Source organism: Scyliorhinus canicula, chromosome 12, assembly GCF_902713615.1.
Source record: "Scyliorhinus canicula chromosome 12, sScyCan1.1, whole genome shotgun sequence".
In the NCBI taxonomy this organism is placed as follows: domain Eukaryota; kingdom Metazoa; phylum Chordata; class Chondrichthyes; order Carcharhiniformes; family Scyliorhinidae; genus Scyliorhinus; species Scyliorhinus canicula.
Genome location: NC_052157.1, coordinates 72,864,241 through 72,892,018, shown reverse-complemented (window position 1 = coordinate 72,892,018; position 27,778 = coordinate 72,864,241). Strand labels below are relative to the sequence as shown.

At 48.1% G+C, this 27,778-nt stretch overlaps 1 protein-coding gene across 1 annotated transcript in view; it reads right to left on the bottom strand.

The window, feature by feature from the left end:
- Positions 1-26,295, bottom strand: part of LOC119974286 (protein capicua homolog) — a 60,340-nt gene extending 34,045 nt beyond the window's left edge. Inside the window, exons 1-3 of the mRNA XM_038813058.1 lie at positions 26,088-26,295; positions 25,554-25,680; positions 13,876-14,058 (exon numbers count right to left, since the gene is read on the bottom strand). Of these exons, the coding sequence (XP_038668986.1) occupies positions 13,876-14,058; positions 25,554-25,680; positions 26,088-26,233 (456 nt within the window). The 5' untranslated portion in view covers positions 26,234-26,295. The remainder of the gene's footprint in view (positions 1-13,875; positions 14,059-25,553; positions 25,681-26,087) is intronic.
- Positions 26,296-27,778: the final 1,483 nt, after the last annotated feature.

Sequence of the window (27,778 nt, the reverse complement as noted above, 5' to 3'; positions counted from 1 at the left end):
TATTATTACTTTTAACATTTTTTCCCACTCAATTTATGTTTTAAATTTTTTTTGGCATTTCTAACTTTAACAGTGATGGAACCATCAATTCACCAGACACGTGTTTCCGATGTGAATCTAGGCTTTAATCGACTTACTTCAGAGCCAGCCTGTTCCCTGTTGATGAACTTGTTGTGAACTCAGGCTGACTCTGGACAAGGGTATTTATGCAGCTGCACTAGGGGGAGGAGTCGTGGGCGGAGCCAAGGATAGAGCCCAGTACAAGTTCCTGAGTGCTCCCAGCGCTACTCCCCCTAGTGGTAGGATAGCACTACTGCGCTTACAAAGACAGTGTGAATTAACATATATACATCTATATTACATTCACCACATTCACCCCCTGCAAAAAAATCAAGTCCGGCGGGGGTGGTGGTCTATAAAGTCAGTCTGTCCGGTGGTCGAATTGCCCGCTGAGATCTGCGGAGCACCGGGGTTGCAGCCTCTTGCGGTGGCTGGATGGGTGTTGTGTGCTGGGGTACGATGGCGGACTCCAGGTAGGGTTGTATCCGAGCTTCATACTCTCCTGGTTCGACCGGAGACTGGGACGGTGGGGGCTGGCCGGCGCGGGGGCGCGGAACTGGTGGAGCGAGCTCGTGGGCTCGGGAGCGCAAGGGGGCGGCAGCATGGAGTGTAGAGTGAGAGATCCTTCTGTGGGGGTAGAGGGGGCGCTGGATCCGGCGGGTGCCAGATCCCGGAGGGATACTGTGTCCTGACGGCCGTCAGGGAACTCAACGAATGCGTACTGGGAGTTGGAGTGGAGCAGGCGCACCTTCTCAACAAGGGTGTCGGTTTAGTGCGCCCTGACGTGTTTCCTCAGAAGTACGGGGCCCGGCGTCCTCAGCCATGCCGGAAGGGAGACCCCCGTGGTAGTGCCCCTGGAAAAAATGAAGAGCCTCTCGGGGGGGGGGGGGGGGGTCTGGTTGGTCGCCGTGCACAAAAGGGACCTAATAGCGTGGAGAGCGTCTGGGAGGACTTCCTGCCACTGGGAGGCTTGGAGCTTTCTAGGCCGGAGGGTCAGTAAGACGGTCTTCCAGACCGTCGCGCTCTCCCTTTCCACCTGCCCGTTCCACCTGGGGTTGTAGCTGGTAGTCCTGCTCGAGGCAATGCCCTTGTCGAGCAGGTACTGACGCAGCTCGTCGCTCATGAAGGACGAACCCCGGTCGCTGTGTACGTAGCTGGGGAAACCAAACAGAGTGAAGGTGCTATGCAGGGCCTTAATGATTGTGTGGGAGGTCATGTTGGGCCACGGGATAGCGAATGGGAACCGGGAGAACTCGTCTACGACATTTAAGAAGTAAACGTTCTTGTTAGTTGAGGGGAGTGGCCCTTTGAAATCAATCGCGAGTCGTTCAAAGGGCCTAGAAGCCTTGACCAGGTGGGCCCTGTCTGGTCTATAGAAGTGCGGTTTGCACTCCGCACAGATCGGGCAATGCCTGGTGACCGCTTTTACCTCCTCGTTGGAGAAAGGCAGGTTTCGGGCTCTGATGTAGTAGGCGAGCCGGGTGACCCCCGGGTGGCAGAGGTCATTGTGGATGACTTTTAATCGGTCGATCTGCGCGCTGGCGCATGTCCCGCGGGATAGTGCATCCGGAGGCTCGTTGAGCTTCCCGGGTCGATATTTGATATCGTAATTGTAGGTGGAGAGTTCGATCCTCCACCTCAGAATTTTGTGGTTTTTTTATTTTGCCCCTTTGCGAGTTGTCGAACATGAAGGCAACCGATCTTTGGTCGGTGATGAGGGTGAACCTCCTACCTGCGAGGTAGTGCCTCCAGTGACGGATAGCCTCCACAATGGCTTGTGCTTCTTTCTCGACGGAAGAGTGTCGGAGTTCTGAAGCGGAGATGGTACGGGAGAAAAATGCAACTGGTCTCCCTGCCTGATTTAACGTGGCTGCAACAGCTACCTCTGAGGCGTCGCTCTCTACCTGGAATGGGGTGGATTCATCCACCGCCTGCATGGCCGCTTTGCCGATGTCCTCCTTGATGCCGTCGAAGGCCTGGCTTTCCTCGGCTGACAGGGGAAATCGTGTGGTCCTAAAGAGTGGGCGGGCTTTGTCCGCGTATTGAGGGACCCACTGGGCGCAGTAGGAAAAAAATCCCAAGCACCGTTTGAGGGCCTTGGGACAATGAGGGGGAGGGAGTTCTAAGAGGGGGCGCATACGGATCGGGTTGGGGCCCAGGACTCCGTTTTCCACGACATAGCAGAGGATGGCTAGTCTGGATGTGCGGAAAACGCATTTCTCCTTGTTGTATGTGAGATTCAGTTTCTGTGCCGTCTGGAGAAAACGGTGGAGGTTGGCGTCGTGGTCATGCTGGTCATAGCTGCAGATGGTGACATTGTCCAAGTACGGAAATGTGGCCCGCAGCCCGTACTGGTCCACCATTCGGTCCATTGCTCGTTGGAACACCGAGACCCCATTGGTGACGCCGAAAGGGACCCGGAGGAAATGGAAGAGGCGGCCATCGGCCTCGAATGCCGTGTAGTGGCGGTCCTCCGGGCGGATTGGGAGCTGGTGGTATGCAGACTTCAGATCCACCGTGGAAAAGAGCCGGTACTGGGCGATCTGGTTTACCATATCTGCAATCCTGGGGAAGGGATACGCGTCGAGGAGCGTAAATCTATTTATAGTCTGACTGTAGTCGACCACCATACAAAATTTTTCCCCGGTCTTAACGACCACCACCTGAGCTCTCCAGGGACTGTTGCTGGCCTCTATAACCCCCTCACTGAGTAGCCTTCAGACCTCTGCTCTGATAAATACCCTATCCTGCAGGCTATACCGCCTGCTACGAGTGGCTACGGGTTTACAGTCCTTAGTGAGATTGGCAAAGAGAGGAGGGGGGGAATTCGCAGCGTAGCGAGGCTGCAGATCGTGAGTGGGGGCGGGGGCCCTCCGCAGCTGAGGGTGAGGCTCTTGAGGTTGCATTGGAAGTCTAGGCCTAATAAGAGTGGCACGCAGAGTTCGGGCAAAACGTAGAGTTTGAATTTCGAGTAACTAGCGCCTCGGATTGTGAGTGTCGGGCAGTGCGCCCCTGGATCTGGACCGAGTGGGAGCCTGAAGCGAGCGAGATAGTTTGCTGCGCGGGGAAAACGGGGAGCGAACAGCGTTTTACCAGGTCTGGATGTATGAAGCTCTCAGTGCTCCCGGAGTCAAAGAGGCATGGCATTTTGTACCCGTTGATATGGACCTTTGCCATCGAGTTTCGTAGATTCTTTGGTCGTGATGGTCCAGGGTGACCGCGCTGAGTTGCGGGTAGTCGGCGGCTCGATCAGCTGTGCTGGAGTGGCCCCATGATGACTGCCCTCTGAGTTCATAGTCTAATTCGAATTCCTCTGAGTTGTCCGAGCGCGGAGATGCCGATGGGGCCCGTGGATCGCACGTGGTGGGCGGCGAGGAAGATGGCGTCCAAGATGGCGGCCCCCATGAGTCGCACGTGGCGGGTGGCGAGGAAGATGGTGTCAAAGATGGCGGCCCCCATGAGTCGCACGTGGCCGGCCGTGTGGTGGAGGTTTTCCAAGATGGCGGCCCCCATGGATCGCACGTGGCTGGAGGGGGCGGAGTCGGGGCATAGGCCGCAGCGTTTCGGGCCCCGCGGGGCTGCGAGTCAGGGAGTGATTACAGCGAGTCGCCGGGGAGTTGGAAGCTGGGGCCCTTTTTGCGAGGCACACTCTTGCGTAATGCCCTTTTCTCCTGCAGCTGCTGCAGGTCGCGTTGCGGGCCGGGCAGTGCTGCCACGGGTGCTTGTTCTGGCCGCAGAAACGGCAGGCTGGAGTATAGTGGCTGGCTGGAACAGCATAATGGCTGGCTGGGGCAGCATGGTGGCTGGGCGGCCGTGTAGCACAGGCCTGTGGGAGTCGCTCGTCGGGGGCCCATGATTGGGTCGCGGGGTCTGCGGGGAACGAGTTAAGGCTGCGGAAGGAGACCTCCATTGTGGTAGCAGCTTCCACAGTCGTTTCTAAGTCCTGGGCCCCCTTTTCCAGCAGTCGTTGGCGCACATAGTTAGACCTGAGGCCCGCTACAAAAACATCGCGTACCGCCAATTCCCTGTGTTCAGCCGCGGTAACCGCTTGGTAATTACAGTCATTGGACAAATTATTAAGTTCCCTTAGGAATTCGGCGAGTGATTCCGTAGGCCGCTGGTGGCGAGTCGTGAACACATGGCGAGCGTAAACCTCATTAATGGGCCTTACATACATTTTTTCGAGAACTGCTAGCGCCGCAGTATATGAAGTGGCCGAGTTTAGTTGCGCAGAGATTCTGTGTTTCATTCTCGCGTGCAGTAGACTCAGCTTCTGATCCTCTGTCGTTTCGGCTGTGCTCGCTTCGGCCAGGTAGGCCTTGAAGCACCGGATCCAGTGGGAGAAGGTTTCTTTCGCCTCTGCATCCTGCGGGTTGAGTTCCAGGCGTCCAGGCTTGAGGGCCGACTCCATAATCGATCTTTACTGTTCTTAAGTCGATTAAATTGATGGAACCATCAATTCACCAGACACGTGTTTCCGATGTGAATCTAGGCTTTAATTGACTTACTTCAGAGCCAGCCTATTACCTGTCGATGAACTCGCAGTGAACTCAGGCTGACTCTGGACACGGATATTTATACAGCTGCACTAGGGGGAGGAGTCGTGGGCGGAGCCGAGGGTGGAGCCCAGTACAAGTTCCTGAGTGCTCCCAGCGCTACTCCCCCTAGTAGTAGGATAGCACTACTGCGCTTACAAAGACAGTGTGAATTAACATATATACATCTTTATTACATTCACCACAACAGTATAATAGTTTGACGTGTAATTACACAATTCGCCTCCCCCCCCCCCCCCCGTGGGAGTGTAATTCTTTGTTGTTTGGAGGTGGGGGGGGGTGCATGGTCCTTCCTATTCTCGCCTATGCTTCGTATTGTGCCTTCTTTGGGATTCCCCCACCTCTGACCCCCTCCCTTGTCTTCCTTGCTCTCTTTTTAAAAAATAAATTTAGAATACCCAATTAATTTATTCCAATTAAGGGGCAATTTAGCATGGCCAATCCACCGAGCCTGTACATATTTTTGGTTGTGGGGGCAAAACCCACGCAAACATGGGGAGAATGTGCAAACTCCACACGAACAGTGACCCAGAGCCTCTCCCCCCCCCCCCCCCCCCCCCCCCCCCCTCCCTCTTCCTGGTCATTATTAGCCTCAAACAGGTCTTGGAACAGGTTGATGAATGACCCCCATGCTTTATGGATGCCCTCGTCTGATCCTCAGATGGTGTACTTGATTTTCTTCAGGTAGAGAAATTCCTACGGGTCTGTCAGCCAGTTATTATGGGCCAAGGTTTAGAAAACTCCAAAGTATATCATGGAGTTCACCTGACCTACAACTGTTTATTGATTCTGGTTACGAGGAGCACAAGGGCCTACCTTTCAGGTGTTATTCAACAGAGGCCTCAAGCACTTTTAATCAAAAAGCTTTATTCTACAAATTTAGTTAACATTTTTATAAACAAACACAGTAAGCATTTTTATCAACTACAAACATAAATACCCCACACAGCTACAGTAATCTATGTACAGCCCTTAGTACATTGCGCCCTTTAACTGTTTCAATTTAATAAAAGGATCCCATAAACCTGAAACCCCTTTTCAAAGGTGTGGCCCAGCATATGGAACTCTTACTGTCTTTAAGGCCTGGTATGGATACGCCTGTTTCCTTTCCAAAACAGTAGGCTTGAATTCCTTCCAGAAAACAGCTATCATTTTTAAGTTATCAGGTCATCTGGAAACAGCTTTTAAACTGAAGATAGAGAGACACATCTTTCCAACCGGTGCAATACAAAACCAGGTCAAAGTCATAATGAAAGTAAAATGCAGAGCCACAGCCCAGCTCCACCCACACAATGACATCACTGAAGCCATGTGATAAGACAAAAACATTTCTTAAAGGAACGCCCCCATGACACAGTCTGCAGCTGTGGATGGTGCTGCTGATCGGCAGCTGAGCAGGGTGCTCCAGCGTGTGATCAGGAATGCAAAAGCCAGGACGTTGGCTCTCTTCCCCATATGAAGGACTGGCTGGTCCAAAATCCTTAAGACTGCCACCCGTGGGCACAGTTCTACACTCACCCCAACAACCTTGGGCATTACCTCGAAGAAGGCTGTCCAGAACCAGACAGTCTGGGGCATGCCCAGAACATATGGATGTGGCTGGCCAGGCCTTCCTGCACAATTCACATTTATCTCCCACCTCTGGGAAGAACCTGTTCATTCGGGTTTGAGTCATGTGGGCTCTGTGCACCACTTTAAACTGCATAAGGCTTAGTGCAGGAGGAGTTGGAGTTGGCCCTGTTCAGTGCTTCGTTCTGAAGTCCCAGACCCACGTCCGCCCCCAGTTCGTCTTCCCATTTCCAGCTAGTTCCATCCAGTGGTAGTCTTGCCCTGTCTAGTAACCATCCTTATATTTTCCCCACAGTTCTCCCCCTCCATATTGTCCGTGTTGATTAACTCCTCTAGATGTGTCTCTCTCTCTCCCTCGAAGCCCTGGGGTACCTTGCCATCTCCTTAGGGAGAAAGTGTTTAATTTGGAGGTGTCTCAACTCCTGTCCCTCCAGGTCCTTTGTCAGTTCTTCTAAGATGACGAGCCCAGGTTGAGTTTGTAGCCCGAGAATGCTCCGAACTCTCTCCGAAGTTGCATGGTTGCTCTGGGCAGCACGATGGTGCAGTGGTTAGCATTGCTGCCTCACGGCGCCGAGATCCCAGTTTCTGGATCACTGGCCGTGTGGAGTTTGCAAATTCTCCCCGTGTCTGTGTGGGTTTCGCCTCCACAACCTAAAAGATGTGCAGGATCGGTGGATTGGCCACCTTAAATTGCCCCTCAATTGGAAAAAATTAATTGGGTATACTAAATTTATTTAAAAAAAAAGAAGTTGCATGATTGTTTTCAGACGATCTGTAGGTCCGAGGCGTAGAGGAGCAGGTCATCTGCATAGAGTGATACTCTGCGCTCTCGGTCTCCTCTTGTATCCTTCCAGCTTTTCTCATCTCTCAGGGTGATCGCCAGTGATTCAATTGCCAGGGCAGGGAATAAGAGCGGGGATAGTGGACATTCCTGCCTTGTGCCTGTGTAGCTGGAAGTATTCAGAGTTGGTGGTGTTGGTTCAAACGCTCGCCTTGGGGTTGCTGCACGAGTGTTTCACCCATGAGGTGAATTCTGTCCCTAGCCCAAACCGCTCCAGCACCTCGATGAGGTACTTCCATTTGACTCGGTTGAAGGCCTTTTCCGCGTCCTTTAGTGTTCTCTCCCCGAAAGGGGTCATTATTACATTCAGCAGCCGCCTGATGTTCACAGTTAGCTGCCTACCCTTGACAAAACACGTCTTATCCTCTGCGACCACCTCTAGTACGCAGTCCTTCAGTCTCTTGGCCAGGTCTTTTGCGAGTATCTATACAGCTACATTCAGCAGTGAGATGGGTTTATATGATACACATTCTGTCGGGTCCTTGTCTTTTTTGGGTACCAGCGATATTGTGGCCTGTGTTAGTGTAGGAGGCAGGGTGCCCTTCAATATACGAATATGTCCTGCATGGGCCGCCCTCTCTTCCCTATCTCTCTGTGCCTTGTATGCTATAATTTCTCCCCTAATCACGGCTTTCAGTGCCTCCCAGACACCGGAAGGTGAGACTTCACCGTTCCAGTTGTTCGCAATGTACTCGCCTATAGCTTGTGATATTTTCTGGCAGAAGACCTTGTTGACCAGAAGATCCGTGTCCAACCTCCACGTGGGCCGTTGGCACGGCCTGTCTCCAGTCTCACATTCATGTAATATGGAGCGTAGTCGGAGATAACTATCATGGAATATTCCGCTCTTACTATTCCTGGAAGCACCGTTTTCCCCGCTGCAAAGAAGTCCACCCTTGAATATGCCTTGTAGACCGGCGAAAAGAACGAGAATTCCTTCTCGCTGGGGTGTACAAACCGCCATGGGTCCACCGCCTCCATGAATGTTGCCAGCTCCCTGGCCATGCCTGTCCTTTTCCCAGACCTGGGATTTGGAACTTGCTGTCTGAAAGGGTGTGGAGGCAGAGACCCTCATCATTTAAGAAGTATTTAGAACGGGGCATTTTGGCTAATTCATTGGCCATTAGCCAACCAATTGAACGAGTCCCACCCCATCTCTCGGGTGCCACAAAGCCTGACTTTGCTGACAAAGCTAGCAGAGTGTTCTCTTTTGTAACTTCTGAATTCCTCACTTCTCGTGCTCGACTTAAAGATATACGTCCGTTAAGCATGCATGGATCAAAATAATAACAGCAAAAAAAAAAGGTGGAATAAAGGGAAATCAACAGGAAGGACTCTTACATAGCTCCCTCCCTAATAGGAATGAAACATCAGGGAATGGATGTTTCATTGCGAGGTATGCAAGACATAAATCACCAACACATATCCGACCATCCATCCCCATTATATAAGTTCCCTTCCCAATCTCTGCATTGGTAACTAGTCAGTCCTTAAATCTGTGACAAAGCATCCACAGTCACATTATCCTTTCCAGGGATGTTAACAATTTTAACACTGAACTGTTGTAATAAAAAAAACGTTAACGGAATAATCTTGCGTTCCGGGATTTAAACTTCTCTATAAACACAAGCAGATTATGGTCTGCGGAAACTAAACTTTGTTCATTATCTTGTCGGACATATACTTCAAAGTGCTGAAGGGCTAGTAGCAATGCTTCCATTTCAATGGTGGAATACTTTATTTGTTTCTCTGAAAAATATCCCACTGGCTCTCTACTCCTGCATCGTCGTTTCGTAGCAGCAGTGCCTCTACCCTTCGGTCATTGGCATCTGTGGCTACTTTAAATAGTCTGAAAAGTCCACGGTGCCTAGCACCGGTTCGTCCATTAATACTGCCTTCAATCTCCCAAACGCTACTTGGTATTCTGTAGATCACAGCATTTTTGCTTGTTTCTGCAACATATCCAACATGCATTGTATTTTAGTCTCTAACTGAGACGGTCTCCGTGGTTTCAATCTAGACGGACGTGGCATTATTGGTTCAGAGTTTCTTTAGTCTATACCATAATCAGTTAACAGAGTGCCCCCTGGTGTTTCCCTACAACTCTTTCTACATTTGTTCCGTACCTTTACTAGGCCTTCTCTCTGTTCTTCTCCTGCAGATAGGATTGTATATTTGGTTTTAGAACTCACTCTAATACCTTCAAACAGTGGCCTGTTTTCACTCTTTTATTCAAAGTCAAAGGCAATATGCTTCCCTTTGTCAGGTTTCTGACTGTCCAATTAGAGAGGGCCCCCTGAATGAGTTTTTCTGCATTTCTGTCTCTTGTGTAATGCAGCCAGTCTTTTCTGATTGTCCAATAATGTTTCTCCAAATTTTGAGGATATTCTGTAGTTAAACTACCAGCAGTGTTGTCAATGCTGAGGGAAATATTTGGTTCCTTTTTAACCAGTAAACACTCTTCAACCCCTCTTTTTTCATTCATATCGTTACTTTCAGTGATAAGAAAAGCGGAGGGTTCAATCTTTGCAGAGTTGGTTGGCTGTACATGCATCATTTTTTGTTTTAACAGTTTTTACCTCTTCACCGGAGTCTTTGTAATCACAGCTTTCATCTCCATTTAATAATATAGGCTTATGCAATTTGTGCTTTCCAGATTTCAACTTTCCTTCTTTACTTTCAGATGTACCAAGGTGAAATGAGCGACACGGTGGCACAGCGGTTAGCACTGCTGTCTCACAGTGCGAGGTCCCAGATTCCATCCTGGCCCTGGGTCACTGTAAATGTGGAGTTTGCACATTCTCTCCATGCCTGCATGGACCTCACCCCAACAACCCAAAGATGTGCAGGACTGGTCGATTGACCACACTAAATTGCCCCTCAATTGGGAAAAAAATAATTGGACACTCTAAATTTATTTTTTAAAAGATATACCAAGGTGAAGCCAGTGTCTAAGAGTGTCCATGATGGATGTGTTGAATTGCATTGACATTGTTCCTTTAAATGGTGCTGAACCGGAACTACTTCTCCCATCATTATCAGAATCAGAGGATGGCACATCATTGGTTCCATGAACTTTCTGCTTTCTTCAACAGATATGATTGCAGAATCACCGGGCAGAGTCATAGAGTCATACAACACACAAAAAGCCCTTCAGCCCATCGAGTCTGCGCTGGCCAAAAACAACCTCCAACTATTCTAATCCCATTTTCCAGCACTTGGCCCATAGTCTTGTATGCCTTGGGATCACAAGTGTACATCTAAATATTGTTTTTTAAATTAAGGGCAATTCAGCGTGGCCAATCCACCGATCCTGCACATCTTTGGGTTCTGGGAGCAAGACCAATGCAGACACGGGGAGAATATGGAAACTCCACACGGACAGTGACCCGGGGCCGGGATCGAAACTGGGTCCTCAACTGTGTGAGGCAGCAGTGCTAACCATTACGCCACCGTGCTGCCCCGTTCTAAATACTTCTTAAATGATGAGGATCTCTGCCTCCACACCCTTTCAAACAGCAAGTTCCAAACTCCCACCACCCTCTGGGTAAAAGGTTTTTCCTCACGTTGCCTCTAACCCTCCTGCCCTTTACCTTAAATCGATGCCCTCTGGTCATCGATCTCTCCACCAAGGGGAAAAGTATACATCTCAATCATGTCCTCGTTCATTCTCCTCTGCTCCAAGCAAAACAATCTAAGTCTATACAATTAGTTCCAGCATAACTTCCCTGCTCTTAAAAACTTTATGCATTGGCTAATAAAGGCAAGTATACCATATAACTTCTGAACCACTATATCCACCTGATCTGGTACCTTAAGGGACCATTGTACATGCACACCAAGGTCCGTCTGATCCTCGGTGTTTCCCAGGGTCCTGCCGTTTATCATATATTCCCTTGCTTTGTTTGTCCTACCCAAGTGCGTCACCTCACACCTATCCAGACTGAATTCTATCTGCCACTGATCAGTCCATCTGATCAGCCTGTCTATATCCTCCTGTAATCATTAAGGCTATCCTTCTCACTACTTACCACCACACCAATTATAGTATCATCCACAAACTTACTGATCAACCCACTTACATTCATATCAAAATCATTTATATAAACCACATATAAACCACAAACAGTAAGGGCCCCAACACTGATTCCTGCAGGACCCCACTGGACACAAGCCTCTAGTCAGAAAAACACGCCTTGACCATCTAGCTTCTTCATCCACCTTTCTTTTCACTTTCAAAAGGAATTGGTCAGTAATTATTTAATTTCCTTGGCTACTTGCTTCCTTTACCTCGAAGAGGCACCATAGACTTTTAAAAGGATGTGAGTTAATCAGCTGTTTGCTTTGATGTCACTTCACAGCCATTTCTGTCCTCATCCGGAATACCTGATGCCATGCTATTTTGTATATTTTCCTTCAAAAGAAGAATGCTCTGGGAAACCTTTGCACCTGAAGTGAAGGACAATGGGTTTACTGCAAGAGGCTGTAACAAATCACTTTTAGGTAAGTCCAATTAACTTTAGTCTTCTTTCCTAGCTTTGGAAGAATTACTTGCTATTTATTCAAGATTAGTTCATGACAGGTCTATTCGGTAGCTGTTGTTTATCATTTCTTTATAATCAGAATCCAAATTGAATTCAGAACTCTTGTCTGAATCTTCACCAGTGTCATCACTATTAGATTGAGACTCCTTCTTGTGGTCACCTTCGGTCTTAGGCGTTTTATTATTAAATCACACTGCAATTATACTTTACACAATGGAACTGGGATATAATCTCCACCTATCCCATTCACTAATATCAGAGCTTTCATTGAGCTCTCTGGAGAGAAAACCAAATCCTTCTCTAGTAAGAGAGTTTGAGTAGCCCCTGTGTCCCTTATAATAGTTAAAGGTTTGACTACATCAGTTCATGAAAATTGGGTGATCTTCCCCTTAAGACAAAATTGCGGCACATCTCCCATCTACCTCATTCATCACACCTGCCCCCATGTCAGTGTTTACCTCAGGTTACCGAAGCTACAGTCTGCCCTGGGTATTCTCCACTTCTGTTCCCTTTTCAGAATCCTCCTTATGAACTCCAACAAGACTCACGGACATCCCGCGCAACTTCCAACATGCCGAACGAATGTCCCACTTTATTACAATGGTAACTACTAGGCTTTCAAGTCTCACCTTCACCTCAGTACCTTCTTTCCTGGTCTGAGGAGATGTCTGTCATTCCCAGCTATCCATTCTCTACCATGGCTACCTGCCTTCCTTTCACTCTCCAACTTCTTATCCTTTTCAAAATTATGGAGGTGATAGGGCAGCACGGTGGCGCAGTGGTTAGCACTGGGACTGCGTCGCTGAGGACGCGGGTTCGAATCCCGGCCCTGGGTCACTGTCCGTGTGGAGTTTGCACATTCTCCATGTCTGTGTGGGTTTCACCCCTGGAACCCAAAGATGTGCAGGTTAGGTAGATTGGCCACTCTAAAACTGCCCCGTAATTGGGAAAAGAAAATTGGGTACTCTAAATTTATTTTAAAAAATTTATGGGGGTGATGGAACAAAGGTTTAAATTTATGGATTAGCTCATAATAGTCAGCCATAATTGCTGCTTGTCTAGCAATCTTCACCTTCTGGTCTTCAACATGGGTTCTTATCACAGAAGGTAGGGAATTCTTAAATTCTAAGAGAATGAATGACCTCTCTCAGAGCCTCATAGGTAGTTGCAACTCTCAAGGCTTGTAACAGTCCCTGAAAATTATTCTGCTTAACCCTTTTGAATTCGTCCTTCGTCTATCCCAGCTGTCTCCTTCGACTCCAAAACTTTTGCCTACATGCTTCGGGAGCCAATTCATATGCACCCAAAATAGCTTTTTTAAAGTCGTCATTATTCTTAGATTATCGCTCTGACAGGGAAGCATAAACTTCCCTATGCCCGCCCCGTCAATTTACTCTGCATGGGTAATGTCCAGTTTTCTTTTTGGGTTTCTATTTTCTCAACAGCCCCAAAAAAGGTTTCTACCTCCTTCTCTTCGAATTTTGGGAGGGCCTGTATAAATGTAACTTATCGCCACTGGGTTCCGTTCTCAGATTCTAAGATTAAGCTCCCCTCTAGTTCCTGGCAGCTTCCCTCTAATTTCCAGTGCCTTATGCTGGAACTCTCCCTCTTTTGCTTTTTCCTCTCTCTCTCTAGCTTTTTTCTCTCTGTGTAATTCCAACTTCCTCATTTCCATCTCCATTTCTTTTTACTGCATCTCCCATGGTTTCATTTGTAACTGGATTTTAACTAATTCTACTGATGGTTGCCATGACCCTAGCTGTGTTTCTGGCATCTCTTTTAGATTTAAATGTTCATAGAATTTACAGTACAGAAGGAGGCCATTCGGCCCATCGAGTCTGCACTGGCTCTCGGAAGAGAACCGACATAAGCCCATGCCTCCACCCCGTAACCCCACCGATCCTTTTTGGACACTAAGGGCAATTTAGCATGGCCAATGCACCTAACCTGCACATCTTTGGACTGTGGGGGGAAACCAGAGGTACACTTCCACCATACACACCGGAGGTGCGAATGCAAAGACAGAGGTTGCCCTGCCAGGAGGAAGCCATTCAGCCATTCAAGCCGGTTCTACCATTCACTGAGATCTTGGCTGTCCTCCATCTAAGATTTTGCCGGGAGTGGGGAGGAGTTCCGATTTGCACTCTCCCGTGTGTCAGCAAGTGCTTCCGGACATCACCCCCTAACCACCCTGCCCCCACCACTTTTCGTGACCCTATCGAACCCTTTAATTATCTGATTCAGTCATCCCTCAAGGGAATAAAAGCCCTGTGCGAGCCACCCTCGGAATTTGATTGTCTCCTACCTGAAAGGCCAGGTCGTGGTACTTCTGCTTCTCCTTGGGCCCTAGGGCATACCACCACTCGCCCAGGATCTTGCTGACGGTCCGGTTGTCCTGGTTGGGGTGGCGCTGGTGAACAAGTGCGCGGTGTCGCTTACTGAAGATCATGAAGGCATTCATCGGTCGCCGGATATGGTCCTTCTCACGCTGTTGGGTGGGGGGGGAAGAGAAATGGGGAGGTAGACAAGAGAGGGGCAAAGCGTTAGCACAAGGCAAACTCTGGGTTTCCCACCTGCACCTCAATAAATCTTCTTAAACCCTCTTCCTCCCTTTACAACACCGACCGTCAGTTGACTGGGGTCAATGAGAACAGAAATAGGAAGGGTGGGGCCATTCGGCCCCTCAAGTCTGCACCGCCATTCAATAGTAACTATCTTCCTCAACTCTGCTTTCCCACCCATACTTCAATTCCCTTATTGTCCAGAAAGCTACTGATTCTCAGTGTGGAATATATTTGACGACTGAACATCCACATCTCTCTGGGGTAGAGAGTTCCAAAGATTCACAGAGCCCTCAAATAGTGGAGAAATTCTCCTCAACTCACTCCAAAATGGTCGACCTTTTAACATCTTCACTTCTCCTTCTTGTAATGGGCCAGGGTTTAGAGAACCCCAAAATGTATCATGGAGTTCACCTGACCCACAACTTTTAATAGATTATGGTATGGGGGGCACACGGCCCACTCTACAGGTATGGTACAGCAGAAATGGAAAAGTATTTTTAAAAGCAAAACAATGTTTATTCTGTGAACTCAAGTTAACCTTTTTAAAACATACAGTGAACATCTTAGCAACCATCAATTCAAATACAACCCCCAAAATAATTCTAAAGCTATCCTTTTAACAGCCAAAAGACTTGAAAAAAAACCTTTAAATAGAAGCACATCAGGTTAAAGTCACTACTGAGAGCAGTTATTAGTTTTAAATCAGGAAAGGATCAATTTAGTTTTTAGATTACAGAGAGACTCATACACCTTCTGGCTGTGACTGCAGCTACCCAGCTCTGAAAACAAAACTTAAACACACCCTGCAGCAAACAGCCTAAAACAAAAGTAAAAAGCTGACAGACAGCCCAGCTCCACCCACTCTGACATCACTGATAAACACCTATTTCTTAAAGGTACATTTATTAAACACCCATTTCTTAAAGGTACTCTCATATGACACCTCCCCCCAAGAAAAAAAAATAAACCATTAGCGTCAAGATGGTTTCATTTTTCACCTTTTCACTATCCTTTAAGAAATGCACAAGCAGATATACGTTTACGTTTCAAAAAAACACAACACGCGAACAGGTATAATAGTATCGTCCACTTTTGTTCTTGTCCCTCCAACTGAACCTGCTTCCGTTCATTTCTCTCCGCCTCGGCATTTCTCTTTAAAGTCAGATACTTTCGTTCAATCTGATCACAGAGTCCACAGAGCTGGGATGGTTTAGCTCACCAGGCTAAATCACTGGCTTTTAAAGCAGACCAAGCAGGCCAGCAGCATGGTTCGATTCCCGTACCAGCCTCCCCGGACAGGCGTCGCAATGTGGCGACTAGGGGCTTTTCACAGTAACTTCATTGAAGCCTACTCGTGACAATAAGCGATTTTCATTGTAATTTTCCAACACAGGAGCATTGGCTTTCAGTTTTCAAGTAGTCAAAAGCCTGTTGAAACTCCGCTGTCCACTGGAATTTTTGACGTTTCTTCATCATGCCCATCAGTGGAGCAATCACGCTACAAAACGTTTACGCAAATGTTTGATCAAATCCACTCATGCCAAGAAATCGCATTATTTCTCTTTGTCTTGAGGGCATCGGAAACTCCTCAATAATTTTTGTTTTCACATCCCGTGGGACCATTTGGCCCTGTCCGATTGTATGGCTAAGCAAAGTAACTTGGGTTTTTCCAAAAACACTTTTGGCTAGGTTTATCAACAAACCCGCCTCCTTAAGTCGATCGAATAACTCCATCAGATGTTTTAAATGTTCTTTCCTTGTCTGGCTAAAAATTACCAGATTGTCGATGTATGCCGCACAATTGGGTAATCCTGAAACAACTTTGTTAATTAACCATTGAAATGTGGCTGGGGTGTTTTCATGCCAAATGGCATAATTTTGACTTGGTATATACCATCTGGAGTCACAAAAGCTGAAATCTCCTTCGCCCTTTCGGATAAATGTACCTGCCAGTAACCTTTAAGTAAATCCAGTTCGGAAATAAAAGCTGATTGTCCCACTTTCTCAATGCAATCCTCCATAGGATAATAGTCCGTTCTTGTAACTGCATTAACCTTTCTATAGTCCACACACAACCGTTGGGTGCCGTCTGGTTTAGGTACCATCGCTATGGGTAAGCTCCATTGGCTGCAACCCACTTCAATTATACCATTTTTAAGCATACTCTCAATCTCTTTGTTAACCTGTGCCAATTTTAAAGGGTTAAGTTTATATTGATGTTGTTTGATTGGAACAGCATTTCCCACAGCTACATCATGTATAGCCATTTTAGTACTTCCCAATTTATCTCCCCAAACTGGCCCATGTGATATCAATAACTCTTTCAGGTCAGTCTGTTTTTCCTGGGAAGGTAACTCAACAATTCATCCCAATTTTTAAGAACATCCTCGTTTTCCAATTTAATTTGAGGCATGTCAAATTCACAGTCATCTGGATTTGGTTCGTCACTTTGAGTTAGAATCATTAAAACCTCCCCCTTTTTCTCTCCTTCCCTTTCAAAGTACCTTTTAAGCATATTTACATGACACACTCGGTGAGTCTTCCTTCTATCTGGTGTTTTTAACCACATAATTCACCTCACTTAATTTCCTTTCAATCTGATACGGTCCACAAAACCTAGCTTTTAAAGGTTATTGTTACCACTGGTAAAAACACTAAAACTTTATCTCCATTGGCAAAACTACGAACTTTGGATTTCTTGTCCACTACTCGTTTCATCACATTTTGTGAAACTTTTAAATGTTGTCGAGCCAATTCACCTGCTCTATTTAATCACTCCCTAAAATTTGACACGTAATCCAATAATGTAAGTTCTGATTTCTCACTCACCAAATTTTCCTTAATCAATTTATGTGGTCCTCTTACCTCATGACCAAAAATTAGTTAAAAAGGACTGAATTTGGTTGACTCATTAGGTGCATCCCTAATTGCAAACAGTACGAATGGAATTCCTTTATCCCAATCCTCTGGATAGTCTTCACAATAAGCCCTCAACATTGTCTTTAATGTCAGATGCCACCTTTCTAACGCTCTCTGCGATTCTGGATGGTTCGCAGTTGATTTAAATAGTTTTATTCCTAAGCTATCCATAACTTCTTTGAATAACCTTGAGGTAAAATTTGATCCTTGATCCGATTGTATGTCTGTGGGTAGTCCATATCGAGTAAAGAATTTAAGTAACTCCTCCACAATCTTTTTAGCTGTAATATTACGTACTGGAATGGCCTCTGGAAACCTAGTAGACACACCCATTATAGTCAAAAGATATTGCTTCCCACTTTTTGTTTTAGGAAGCGTTCCTACGCAATCAATTAGGACCCTTGCAAAAAGGTTCCTCAAATGCTGGAATGGGTATTAAGGGTGCTGGTTAAATCACTACTTGAGGTTTCCCTATCACTTGACATGTGTGACATGATTGACAAAATTTAACTACATCTTTATGTAATGCAGGCCAATGAAAATGTTTCTGGATTTTAGCTTGAGTTTTCCTTTTCCCCAAATGACCTCCCACTGGTACCTCATGTGCAACTCGCAACACTTCCTTTCTATACCCTACCGGCAATAACCACTTGATGAACTTCTGCCCACTTTTCATCCACCTGCATATGTACAGGTCTCCATTTTCTCATCAAGACATTACTTTTACGGTAATAACACTCTGGTATACACTCAGATTCCTCTTCTGTATATGCTTTCTGATAGATCCGTTTTATTTCTACATCTTTCTGTTGTAACTCCTCCAATTTTCCTGAACTAAAAATATCTACCTCATTCTCTACCTGTTCTTGTTCTTTTTCAACCATCTGATCAAAACTTGTTTCTGATAATTGCACTTCAACTTCATCTTCACTCTGATTTCTCCTCTTGTCTTAACCTGTGACTTTGCGACCTTGTTACTACACAATCCGGTAAAATCCCAGTATATTCGTCATTCAACACTTCAGTTGTCTGATTTTTCCAGTGGCTTATCAACCACAGTAGGCATCACTCCCACTTGCGATCCAGCTATATCATTACCCAAGATAAACTGTATTCCTGGACAAGATCGTTTCTCTATTACTCCTACTAACACTTTACCACTCTTCACTGGACTTTCCAACCTTACCTTATATAATGGAACGCTACTCCTCTCACCCTGAATTCCACATATTACCACCTTTTCTGGCAGCATTCTTCCCAAACTACATAACTCCTCATCTCTTACCATTAAAGATTGACTAGCTCCTGTTTCTCTAAAAATTGTGATTTCTTTACCTGCTCCTCCTGATACACATGAGTAAACTTTACCCACGCAAGTAAATTCTTTAAATAAATCTGGCACCTTCTTATCAATCACCTCTTGATCAGGCTGTACAATCTTTTGCCCCTCCTTTGCTTCACTTTAACAAATCCTTTCCTTTGTCACTTTAACAAACCCCACTGTCTTATCCTGTTTTACCACATCAGCCTTCCCAATGCTTTTCTTCAACCACCAACACTGTGACTTGACATGGCCTAGTTTATTACAGTGAAAACATTTGAATCTTTTCATTTTCTTTTCCACCCTCCTGGATTTCTTTTTCAATCTGAGGTACACTCACCTTATTGTCTCCCATCAGATCACCTTTACCTTTACCAGTTGAGTATTTCTCATGCCCCCAGTTTCTATCCCTCACAGGCTGAAACTGATGTCGGAAACCAAGCTTTGATTTGTGAACTAATTAATATCATCTGCCATTTCTGCTGCTAAACTCGCAGTTTTAACCCTCTGTTCTTCCACATGAGTTCTCACTACATCAGCAATTGAATTTTTAAACTCCTCCAAAAGTATAATTTCTCTGAGACCTTCATACATTTGGTCTATTTTCAAAGCCCTTATCCACCTATCAAAATTACTCTGATCCTTTCAAACTCCATGTATGTTTGACCAAATTCTTTCCTTAAATTTCTAAACCTTTGTCTGTAGGTTTCAGGCACCAGTTCATATGCACCTAAGATGGATTTTTTCACCTCCTCATACGTCCCAGATACCTCCTCCGGTAGTGATGCAAACATTTCACTAGCCCTACCTACCAGCTTTGTTTGGATCAGTAACACCCACATGTCCTGTGGCCATTTCATTTCTTTAGCTGCCCTCTCAAATGAAACGACAAAGGTTTCTACCTCCTTGTCGTCAAACCTTGGCAATGCTTGGACATATTTAAATAGATCCCCACCAAGCTTTCAACTTTGACGCTCTTTCTCACTATCCTCATCACTATCATCCAACTGTACGTTTCCCTTTACGTCTGCCAATTTTAACTGACTGTCATGTTTCATGGCCATTTTCTTAAGTTCAAACTCTCTCTTTATCTTTTTCCCTGATCTGTATCTCCCTTTCTTTTTCCTTTTGTTCTGCTAGAGCTATTCTTTCTTTTCTCCTTTCTTCTCTCTCCTTTTCTTTTTCCTCTCTCTCTCTCTTTTTCTTTTTCCGCTCTCTCTTTCTTTTTCCTCTCTTTCATATTCAAGCTGCTTTAATTCTTTCTCATGTTCCATTTGTTTAATTTGTAACTGAATTTTTGCCATTTCCAATGAGTCAAACTGTATCTCAGGCAACTTTAAATGCTTAGCCACCGCCATAATTACCTCGTCTTTTCGCATTTTGCCAGGTAATGTTAACTGCAATGTTTTTGCTAAATCAAACAGTCTGCTTTTAGTCTCTGTCCGTAAGGTACTACGTGTGACCGTCTCCACCCCCAAAAACTTCTGAGCCTCTGAAAGAGCCATTGTCCACAACACTCTCCCCCCTTAAACTAGAATACCACATTTGAAAAGCAACCACAATATGCTCACCCCTCACTGTCTTTAAGGTTCAAATCTCAGCATGGTAGAAGGTGAAATGTGAATGATATCTGACCCACCTGGTTCACTGCCATCCCTAACCCTGGTCTAGCCAACAAGTGATCGCAGCAATGCGGAAATGGCTTCGCCAGCCACTCAGTTCAAGGGCAATTGGACAACAAATGCTGGCCCTGCCAGTGATGCCCACATCTCCATGAAAGAATAAACTGCTGCTCGCTTAAGGAAACCAAATGGTCTCTCTATGGTTAGGAGACCATTGCTGTGACCTTCACAGGTTCTACCACGTGCCAGCTGCATGGGACCTCGCTTGTCATTGGGGGAGGGCCAGGCAGTGCCAGCACTAAATCAAACTGCTGGGAGGAAGGATCAGAGCCAAGTTAACTCATTCACCCAGTGCAGAAACGCAGATTCTTAAGGCCATTAAATAAACAACCAAGCATAGGAACGTGTTCGTGCAGAGGTGGAGAGAGAGAATCGGAAACCTTTTTTAAAAAATCGAGCCTTGGTTCGACCCACACCCGGGAGAGGACTGGGCACCGTTCTGATCTCCATGTTAGCAAAAGGATACAGACATGGAAAAGGTGAACAAAAATAAAATATAAGATACCAAGAACTGAGAAGTAGATGGAACAGGCCTTTTATGAGAAAAGAGAAGGCTGAGGGTTTTGTGGACATTGCTGGCAAGGCCAGCATTTATTGCCTATCCTTAATTTCCCTTGCACTGAACATTTCAGGGGTCAGTTAACAGGCAATCACACTGCTGTGCGTCACGTATAGGCCAGGTCGAACAAGGACGGAAGATCTCCTTCCCCAAAAGGGAGCAATAGCAATGCAGGTTTTTAATGTTATGCATACTATGAGTGAGACCAACTTCGTAAATCAGGATCCATTATTAATTGAATTTAACTTAACACCAGTTGCCGTTGTGGGATTCAAACCTGAGCCGGGGGTGGGGCCTGGATTACTCGTCCAGTGACATTACCACTATGCGGCCATCTCCCTGATAGAGGTCCTTAAGATAGGACATGTTTCCATTCGCAGGCGAGATCAGAACTAGGGAAGGGCCAGGGCCATCAGTCTGAGAGAGTCACTAATTAATCCAATGGGGAATTCAGGAGAAATTTATTTTGTGTGTGTGTGTGTGTGTGTGTGTGTGTGTGTGTGTGTGTGTGTGTGACTGTGGGAAGAAACCAGAGCACCGGAGACCTATGCAGGCACGGGAACAAGGTGGCTAGTTTTTCTGCAGGCTCGGAACATGACAGGCTGAGTGGCATTCTGTGTAATTACAATTTTCTACAGTTTTACTAAGCATCTGAAGGGGAGGAATGTGCAGAGGTAAGCGGAGGGCGTGATATGTGAATTGGTCTTTAGAAGAGCAAGCATTGACAAGATGGGCAAAATGATCTGTTTCTGGGCAGTAAATGCCATATGTACTCAACACTGTAACATTACAACAGGCCCAAGGGCTGAAAAGACCCCTATGCTCTTGTCTAACAGGCTAGCAAGGGGCTGAATGGCCTCCTCGTGAGGGGCTGGATGGGCCTCCTCCTGTTCCTGTATAACAGGCTCGAAGGGGGGATGAACGGCCTCCTCCTGTTCCTGTGTAACAGGCTGGCGAGAGGCTGAATGGGCCTCCTCCTGTTCCTGTCTAACAGGCTAGCGAGGGACTGAATGGCTTCCTCCTGTTCCTGTGTAACAGGCTGGCGAGAGGCTGAATGGGCCTCCTCCTGTTCCTGTCTAACAGGCTAGCGAGGGACTGAATGGCTTCCTCCTGTTCCTGTGTAACAGGCTGACGAGGGGCTGAATGGTTCCTCCAATTCGTCTGCAACAGGCTGGCGAGGGCTGAATGGCCTCCTCCTAATTCTGTGTTACACGCTGTCAAGGGGCTGAACGGCCTCCTCGTGTTCCAATGTAACACGCTGAGGAGGGGCTGAATGGCCTCCCCTTGTGCAACAGGTTGGAAAGGGGTGAATAGAAGGTGAATTCAGCGCAAGGCACAATGCCACAATTGACTGCGGTATCTTTCGTTGCAGCTTCTGGTGGCTATTTTGGATGGTGAGTAATGTTGAGATCGGTATGAGTTTCAGCTCTCACAACGTTCAGGAAGCTCACAGTCAGCAGCCCGTCACCAATGCTCTCTCGTGCTCCTACACGTTGTCAGCACCTTGACACTGACACACACACACAAAACACACTGGCAATCATCTCATCACGCTCTCTCTTACTGAGCCCAAGGAAAGGCTGACAGCACAATAGGAGAGAGCAATTTTCAAAATAACACCCCACCTCCCCCTCTCCTCCCACATTTCCTCGCCGTCACTCTCCAAGGTGCTGACTCACCCACACTCACTGTTTCGCACAACATCCATCAGTCGCTAAGTGGGAACTGATACCGAGTGTAGGCAGACTAAACAACAGTGCAGAGTATCCTATCTACTGATATACAGAGACATACCTTGCAGCAGGAAGCATCTGGGGGGGGAGAGTTGCTTGTGTACATGGAGCGGATGAGGGGGGGGGGGGTTTGTGGATCTGTGGAGGTTTTCTTTTTTCTTGCATTTACACTGAATATACTCCTGTATTGACATTTTTATTATAGGTAAGGCACTGCTTCCAGGGGTTGTAGGTTTGGGATACTTGACGATTGTCATGTCGGACAATGCGGCGCACTTTGTGGAGAAGGGGGGCACCCAGCGACCACCATAGAGGTTAGATGTTAAACTGTTGGCGGATAAGAGGGCATGTGAAAGGGTTGGAGCGGCTATAGGCCTGGGAGGCGTTAAAGGTGGTAATCGGGGGATCTAATTTTGATAAGGGCACATAGGTTGGTGGAGGTCATTCTGGTAGTGGATCGGCAGCATTCGGCCACCCCAGAGGAGGAGTTGTTGACGGACAGGAAGAAGCTCCAGATGGAATTTGAATGGGGAAAGCTGTTAGTTAATTGCATTGGGTAGGTCTCTGACCCAGGTAAGTTAAGTGGGATTTTTGAGGCCTTTTACCGGGGGACTGTACAAGTCGGAGCCCCCGATGGCTTGGATTTCCTGGTAGTGGAGCAGTGGAACGTGCAGGTGTTGAAGGCCCACTTGGGTTGGATGAAGTGATGAGGTGCATCGGTTCAATGCAGTCTAGTCAGGCTCTGGTCCCAGACAAATTCCTAATGGAATTTTGTAAATCATTTGTTACAGAGCTGGGCCTCATTTAATCAAAATCTTTAATAACTGGTTAGCCCAAGGGGAGCTTCCACCCACATTGGCACAAGCTTCGATTTTGCTAATTTTGAATAAGGACAAGAATGCCGAGGAACGTGGGTCTTATCGGCCTATTAAATGCCGATGCAAAGTTGCTAGCTAAGGTTGCTGGCAACACGCTCGGAAGATTGTTTGTCGTAGGTAATAGCAGAGGATCAGACAGGGTTTGTGAAGTGTCAACAATTGTCGACCAATATAAGGAAGTTACTGAAAGCAGTGAAGATACCCCCGACTGGACTGGAACCAGAGATAATAATTTCCATGGACGCAGAGAAAGTGTTCGATAGGGTTGAATGGGAGTATCCTTTTGAGGTATTGGAGCGGTTTAGGTTCGGACCACGGTTCATTGCCTCGATTAGGTTGTTGCATTAGGCCCCCACGGTTAGTGTTCGCACTAACACAATAAGTTTGGGGTATTTCCATTTGCTCAGGGGTACAAGGCAGGAATGTCCACTTTCCCCATTACATTTTGTGTTGGCAACTGAGCCGCTGGTGATCACGCTAAGGTCATCGACGGAGTGGAGGGGAAGAGTGAAGGGGCGGTATGGAGCACCGAGTGTCCCTATATGTTGACGACTTGTTGTATGTGAAGGACCCAGTCTCCCATACAAGTAGGATTATGGAGATGCTGAGAAAGTTTGGCTCGTTTTTAGGGAGGAGTGAAGTGTCCCGGGTGAGCTCCTAGGGATAAGGAAGGGGCCTGGAGAAGCAGCCGCTTTGGCTGGCCAGGTCGAGTTTTCGGTATCTGGGAATATGGGTGGCACATAGCTGGGCTCTATTGCACAAGCTGAATGTGACCAACCTGGTAGAAGGGGTGAAAGGATGATTCAAAGAGATGGGATGTTCACCCGTTTTCGCCTGCAGGGTGGGTTGAAACCATGAAAATGGCGACCCTTCCCAAGTTATTTATTTATTTACCAGAATTTCATGATTTCCCTACCTAAATCTTTTTTTGGATGTTTAATAGGATGATTTCAGCCTTTGTGCGAGCAGGCAAGGTGCCTCGGACCCAGAGAGCCTTTTTGCAGAGGACGGGCGGTCGGGGGGGTGTGGGTTTGCCAACTTTGATGACCTATTATTGGGCGGCAAATGTTGAGAAAGTTTGGAAATGGGCCGTAGAGGGAGTGTCAATTTGGGGGCAGATGGCGAAAGCTTCATGTGTGGGGTTGAGTCTGAGGGTACTGGTGATAGCTCTGCTTCTGTTCTCGCCGGTCAAATATTCTACGTGTCTGGTAGCTGTAGCCTCTTGTTAAGAGTTTGGAACCAGCTTTGGCAACATTTTAAGCTGGAGGGAATGTTGAGGTGGACACCAAGATTGGATGACCCGGGAGTGCAGGAGAGGAGAGAGGCTGATGTGTTGACCTTTGCCTCCCTGATAGCCCAGAGGAGGATTTTGCTAGGGAGCCGCCTAGGGCAACGATGTGGGTGAGTAAGCTGTAGGAGTTTCTGCATTTGGAGAAAATAAATGTCATCGGGGGGGGTCAGAGGAGGGGTTTTACCCAAGGTGGAGGCTGTTCATCTCCTTCAAGAGTTGATAACCGGGAGGCGGTTTGCATTGTGGATATAAAATGGCGCATGATACAGTCATAGAATCCCTACAGTGCAGGAGGCCATTCAGCCCATCGAGTTAGCACCGGCCACTGCTCCGATAGAGCACCTTACCTAGGTCCTTAGGCACAAATGGGAAATTTATCATGGCCAATTCACCTAACCTGCACATCTTTGGACATGGGAGGAAACCGGAGCACCCGGAGGAAACGCACGCAAACATGGGAAGAATGTGCAAACTCCACACAGGCGGTCACCTGAGGTCAGAATTGAACCAGGGTCCTTGGAACTATGAGACAGTAGTACCAACCACTGTGCTGTCCTGCATATAGGGCGGTATGGTAGGTGGTTGTTTATAATGAGAATTGCACAATGTTTAATGAGTGTTGTGGTTTATTTATAAAATAGAAAATATCCGGAATAAAAATATATTAAAAGAAATATGGCAGTCAGCAATAAATCCAATCAGGAATCGAGCAGAATGGGTTTTTACCGAGGGTGAGAGGTGAGAATATGGAACTCGCTCCTACAAGAAGTGGCTGAGGTGAACGGTGCAGGTGGCGGGGGCAGGGTGTTGGTTAAGGACACGTGGGAGAAAGGGACAGACGGACATGGTGACAGGGAACAAGATGACGGGGGTGGGGAGGGGTGTGTGCGAGGATGGCGTACGGCATAAACACCAGCGTGCGGCAGGTGGGCATCATTCCGGATGGAGAACGTGCCAGGGTCACCCTCCTTCTGGGAGGGTGCTTCCTCTCACCTGCACTAGCAAACAACGCACCCCATCCCACCGGTCCACTTACCTTGTGCGGGCTCCGGCCATCTTTTTCAGAAGAGGAGTCTCGTTCCTTCGGCAGAGCACTGAGCGATTTGGTCCTGCGTTTCTCGGTCGCAAGGCAGACGGCGTCCACTCCCGTGCTGGGCAGAAAGCTGTGTGGGCAGGAGAGTCCAGTTAAAAACACTGCGTTTGGGAGCACAGCCCGCAAGAGAATGCGGCGAGTCGACTGAGGGGGGAGCACAGTTAAACGCCTTCAACAACATCAATAACAAGGTACATTTATGCAGAACCTTAAACAGTGAAGCAACACAAGGCTCTCTGTGGGCTGCAGTCAGACACCAAACCCCAGGAGATGTCACAGCAGGGTGGCCAAAAGCTGCCTTACAGAGGTCGCTTTTAAGAAGTGTCTTAAAGGAGTAGAAAGAGGTCTAAGAGGGTTCAGTGTGAGGAGAGTGTTCAGGCAGTACCTATCTCACTCCAAAGCCTGTCTGCCTCTCCATCTCTGTTCTGACATGTGGTAGAGACGTACAGTGCTGGAATAGGGCCTGGATATACTCACGCCTCATCAGGGTCACTCTCAGTCTCGCTGTCCAGCCTCTGGTCTGGCAGGCCCTGCATTTCATCGTCAGGGTGAGCAGGTTTGGCTGCCTCGCTGGTCATTTGCGGGGGGCTGTCCGGCTCCTGTGTCTCGGCATCCTGGGGCATTTCCACAGGACTGCGCAGCCCCAGTGCTGACTGCACAGGCTCTGTCGGAGCAGAAAGGAAGATTAAAGGCACCCCTCATCATGGCCAGACCCAACACTGAAACACAATGACACAAGAGCATCAACCATTGGGTGCAACAAAAGAATGAGTGAGAGAGACACACACAGACAAGCATCAAGGGGAGTTGTGTGAGAGAGCTGGAGAGAGAGAGCTGGGGAGAGAGAGAGCTGGGGTGAGAGAGCTGGGGAGAGAGAGCTGGGGTGAGAGAGAGAGCTGGGGAGAGAGAGAGAGCTGGGGAGAGAGAGAGAGCTGGGGAGAGAGAGCTGGGGAGAGAGAGAGAGCTGGGGAGAGAGAGAGAGCTGGGGAGAGAGAGAGAGCTGGGGAGAGAGAGAGAGCTGGGGAGAGAGAGAGAGCTGGGGAGAGAGAGAGAGCTGGGGAGAGAGAGAGCTGGGGAGAGAGAGCTGGGGAGAGAGAGAGAGCTGGGGAGAGAGAGAGAGCTGGGGAGAGAGAGAGAGCTGGGGAGAGAGAGAGAGCTGGGGAGAGAGAGAGAGCTGGGGTGAGAGAGCTGGGGAGAGAGAGAGAGCTGGGGAGAGAGAGCTGGGGAAAGAGAGCTGGGGAGAGAGAGCTGGGGTGAGAGAGCTGGGGTGAGAGAGCTGGGGAGAGAGAGCTGGGGAGAGAGAGCTGGGGAGAGAGAGCTGGGGAGAGAGAGCTGGGGAGAGAGAGCTGGGGAGAGAGAGCTGGGGAGAGAGAGCTGGGGAGAGAGAGCTGGGGAGAGAGAGCTGGGGAGAGAGAGCTTGGGGAGAGAGAGCTGGGGAGAGGAGAGCTGGGGGGGGAGTGAGAGCTGGGGTGAGAGAGCTGGGGTGAGAGAGCTGGGGTGAGAGAGCTGGGGTGAGAGAGCTGGGGTGAGAGAGCTGGGGTGAGAGAGCTGGGGTGAGAGAGCTGGGGTGAGAGAGCTGGGGTGAGAGAGCTGGGGGGGGGGAGAGCTGGGGTGAGAGAGCTGGGGGGGGGAGAGCTGGGGTGAGAGAGCTGGGGTGAGAGAGCTGGGGTGAGAGAGCTGGGGTGAGAGAGCTGGGGTGAGAGAGCTGGGGTGAGAGGGCTGGGGTGAGAGGGCTGGGGTGAGAGAGCTGGGGTGAGAGAGCTGGGGTGAGAGAGCTGGGGTGAGAGAGCTGGGGGGGAGAGCTGGGGGGGAGAGCTGGGGGGGAGAGCTGGGGGGGGAGAGGGCTGGGGGGGAGAGCTGGGGGGGGAGCTGGGGGGGAGAGCTGGGGGGGGGAGAGCTGGGGGGGGGGAGAGCTGGGGAGAGAGAGCTGGGGGGGAGAGAGAGCTGGGGAGAGAGAGCCGGGGGAGGAGAGCTGGGGAGAGAGAGCTGGGGGGGGGGGGGGGGGGGGGGGAGAGGGGGGGAGAGACGCTGGGGGGAGAGAGCTGGGGGAGAGAGAGCTGGGGAGAGAGAGCTGGGGAGAGAGAGCCTGGGGAGAGAGAGCTCTGGGGAGAGGAGAGCTGGGGAGAGAGAGCTGGGGCGAGAGAGCTGGGGGAGGAGAGAGCTGGGGG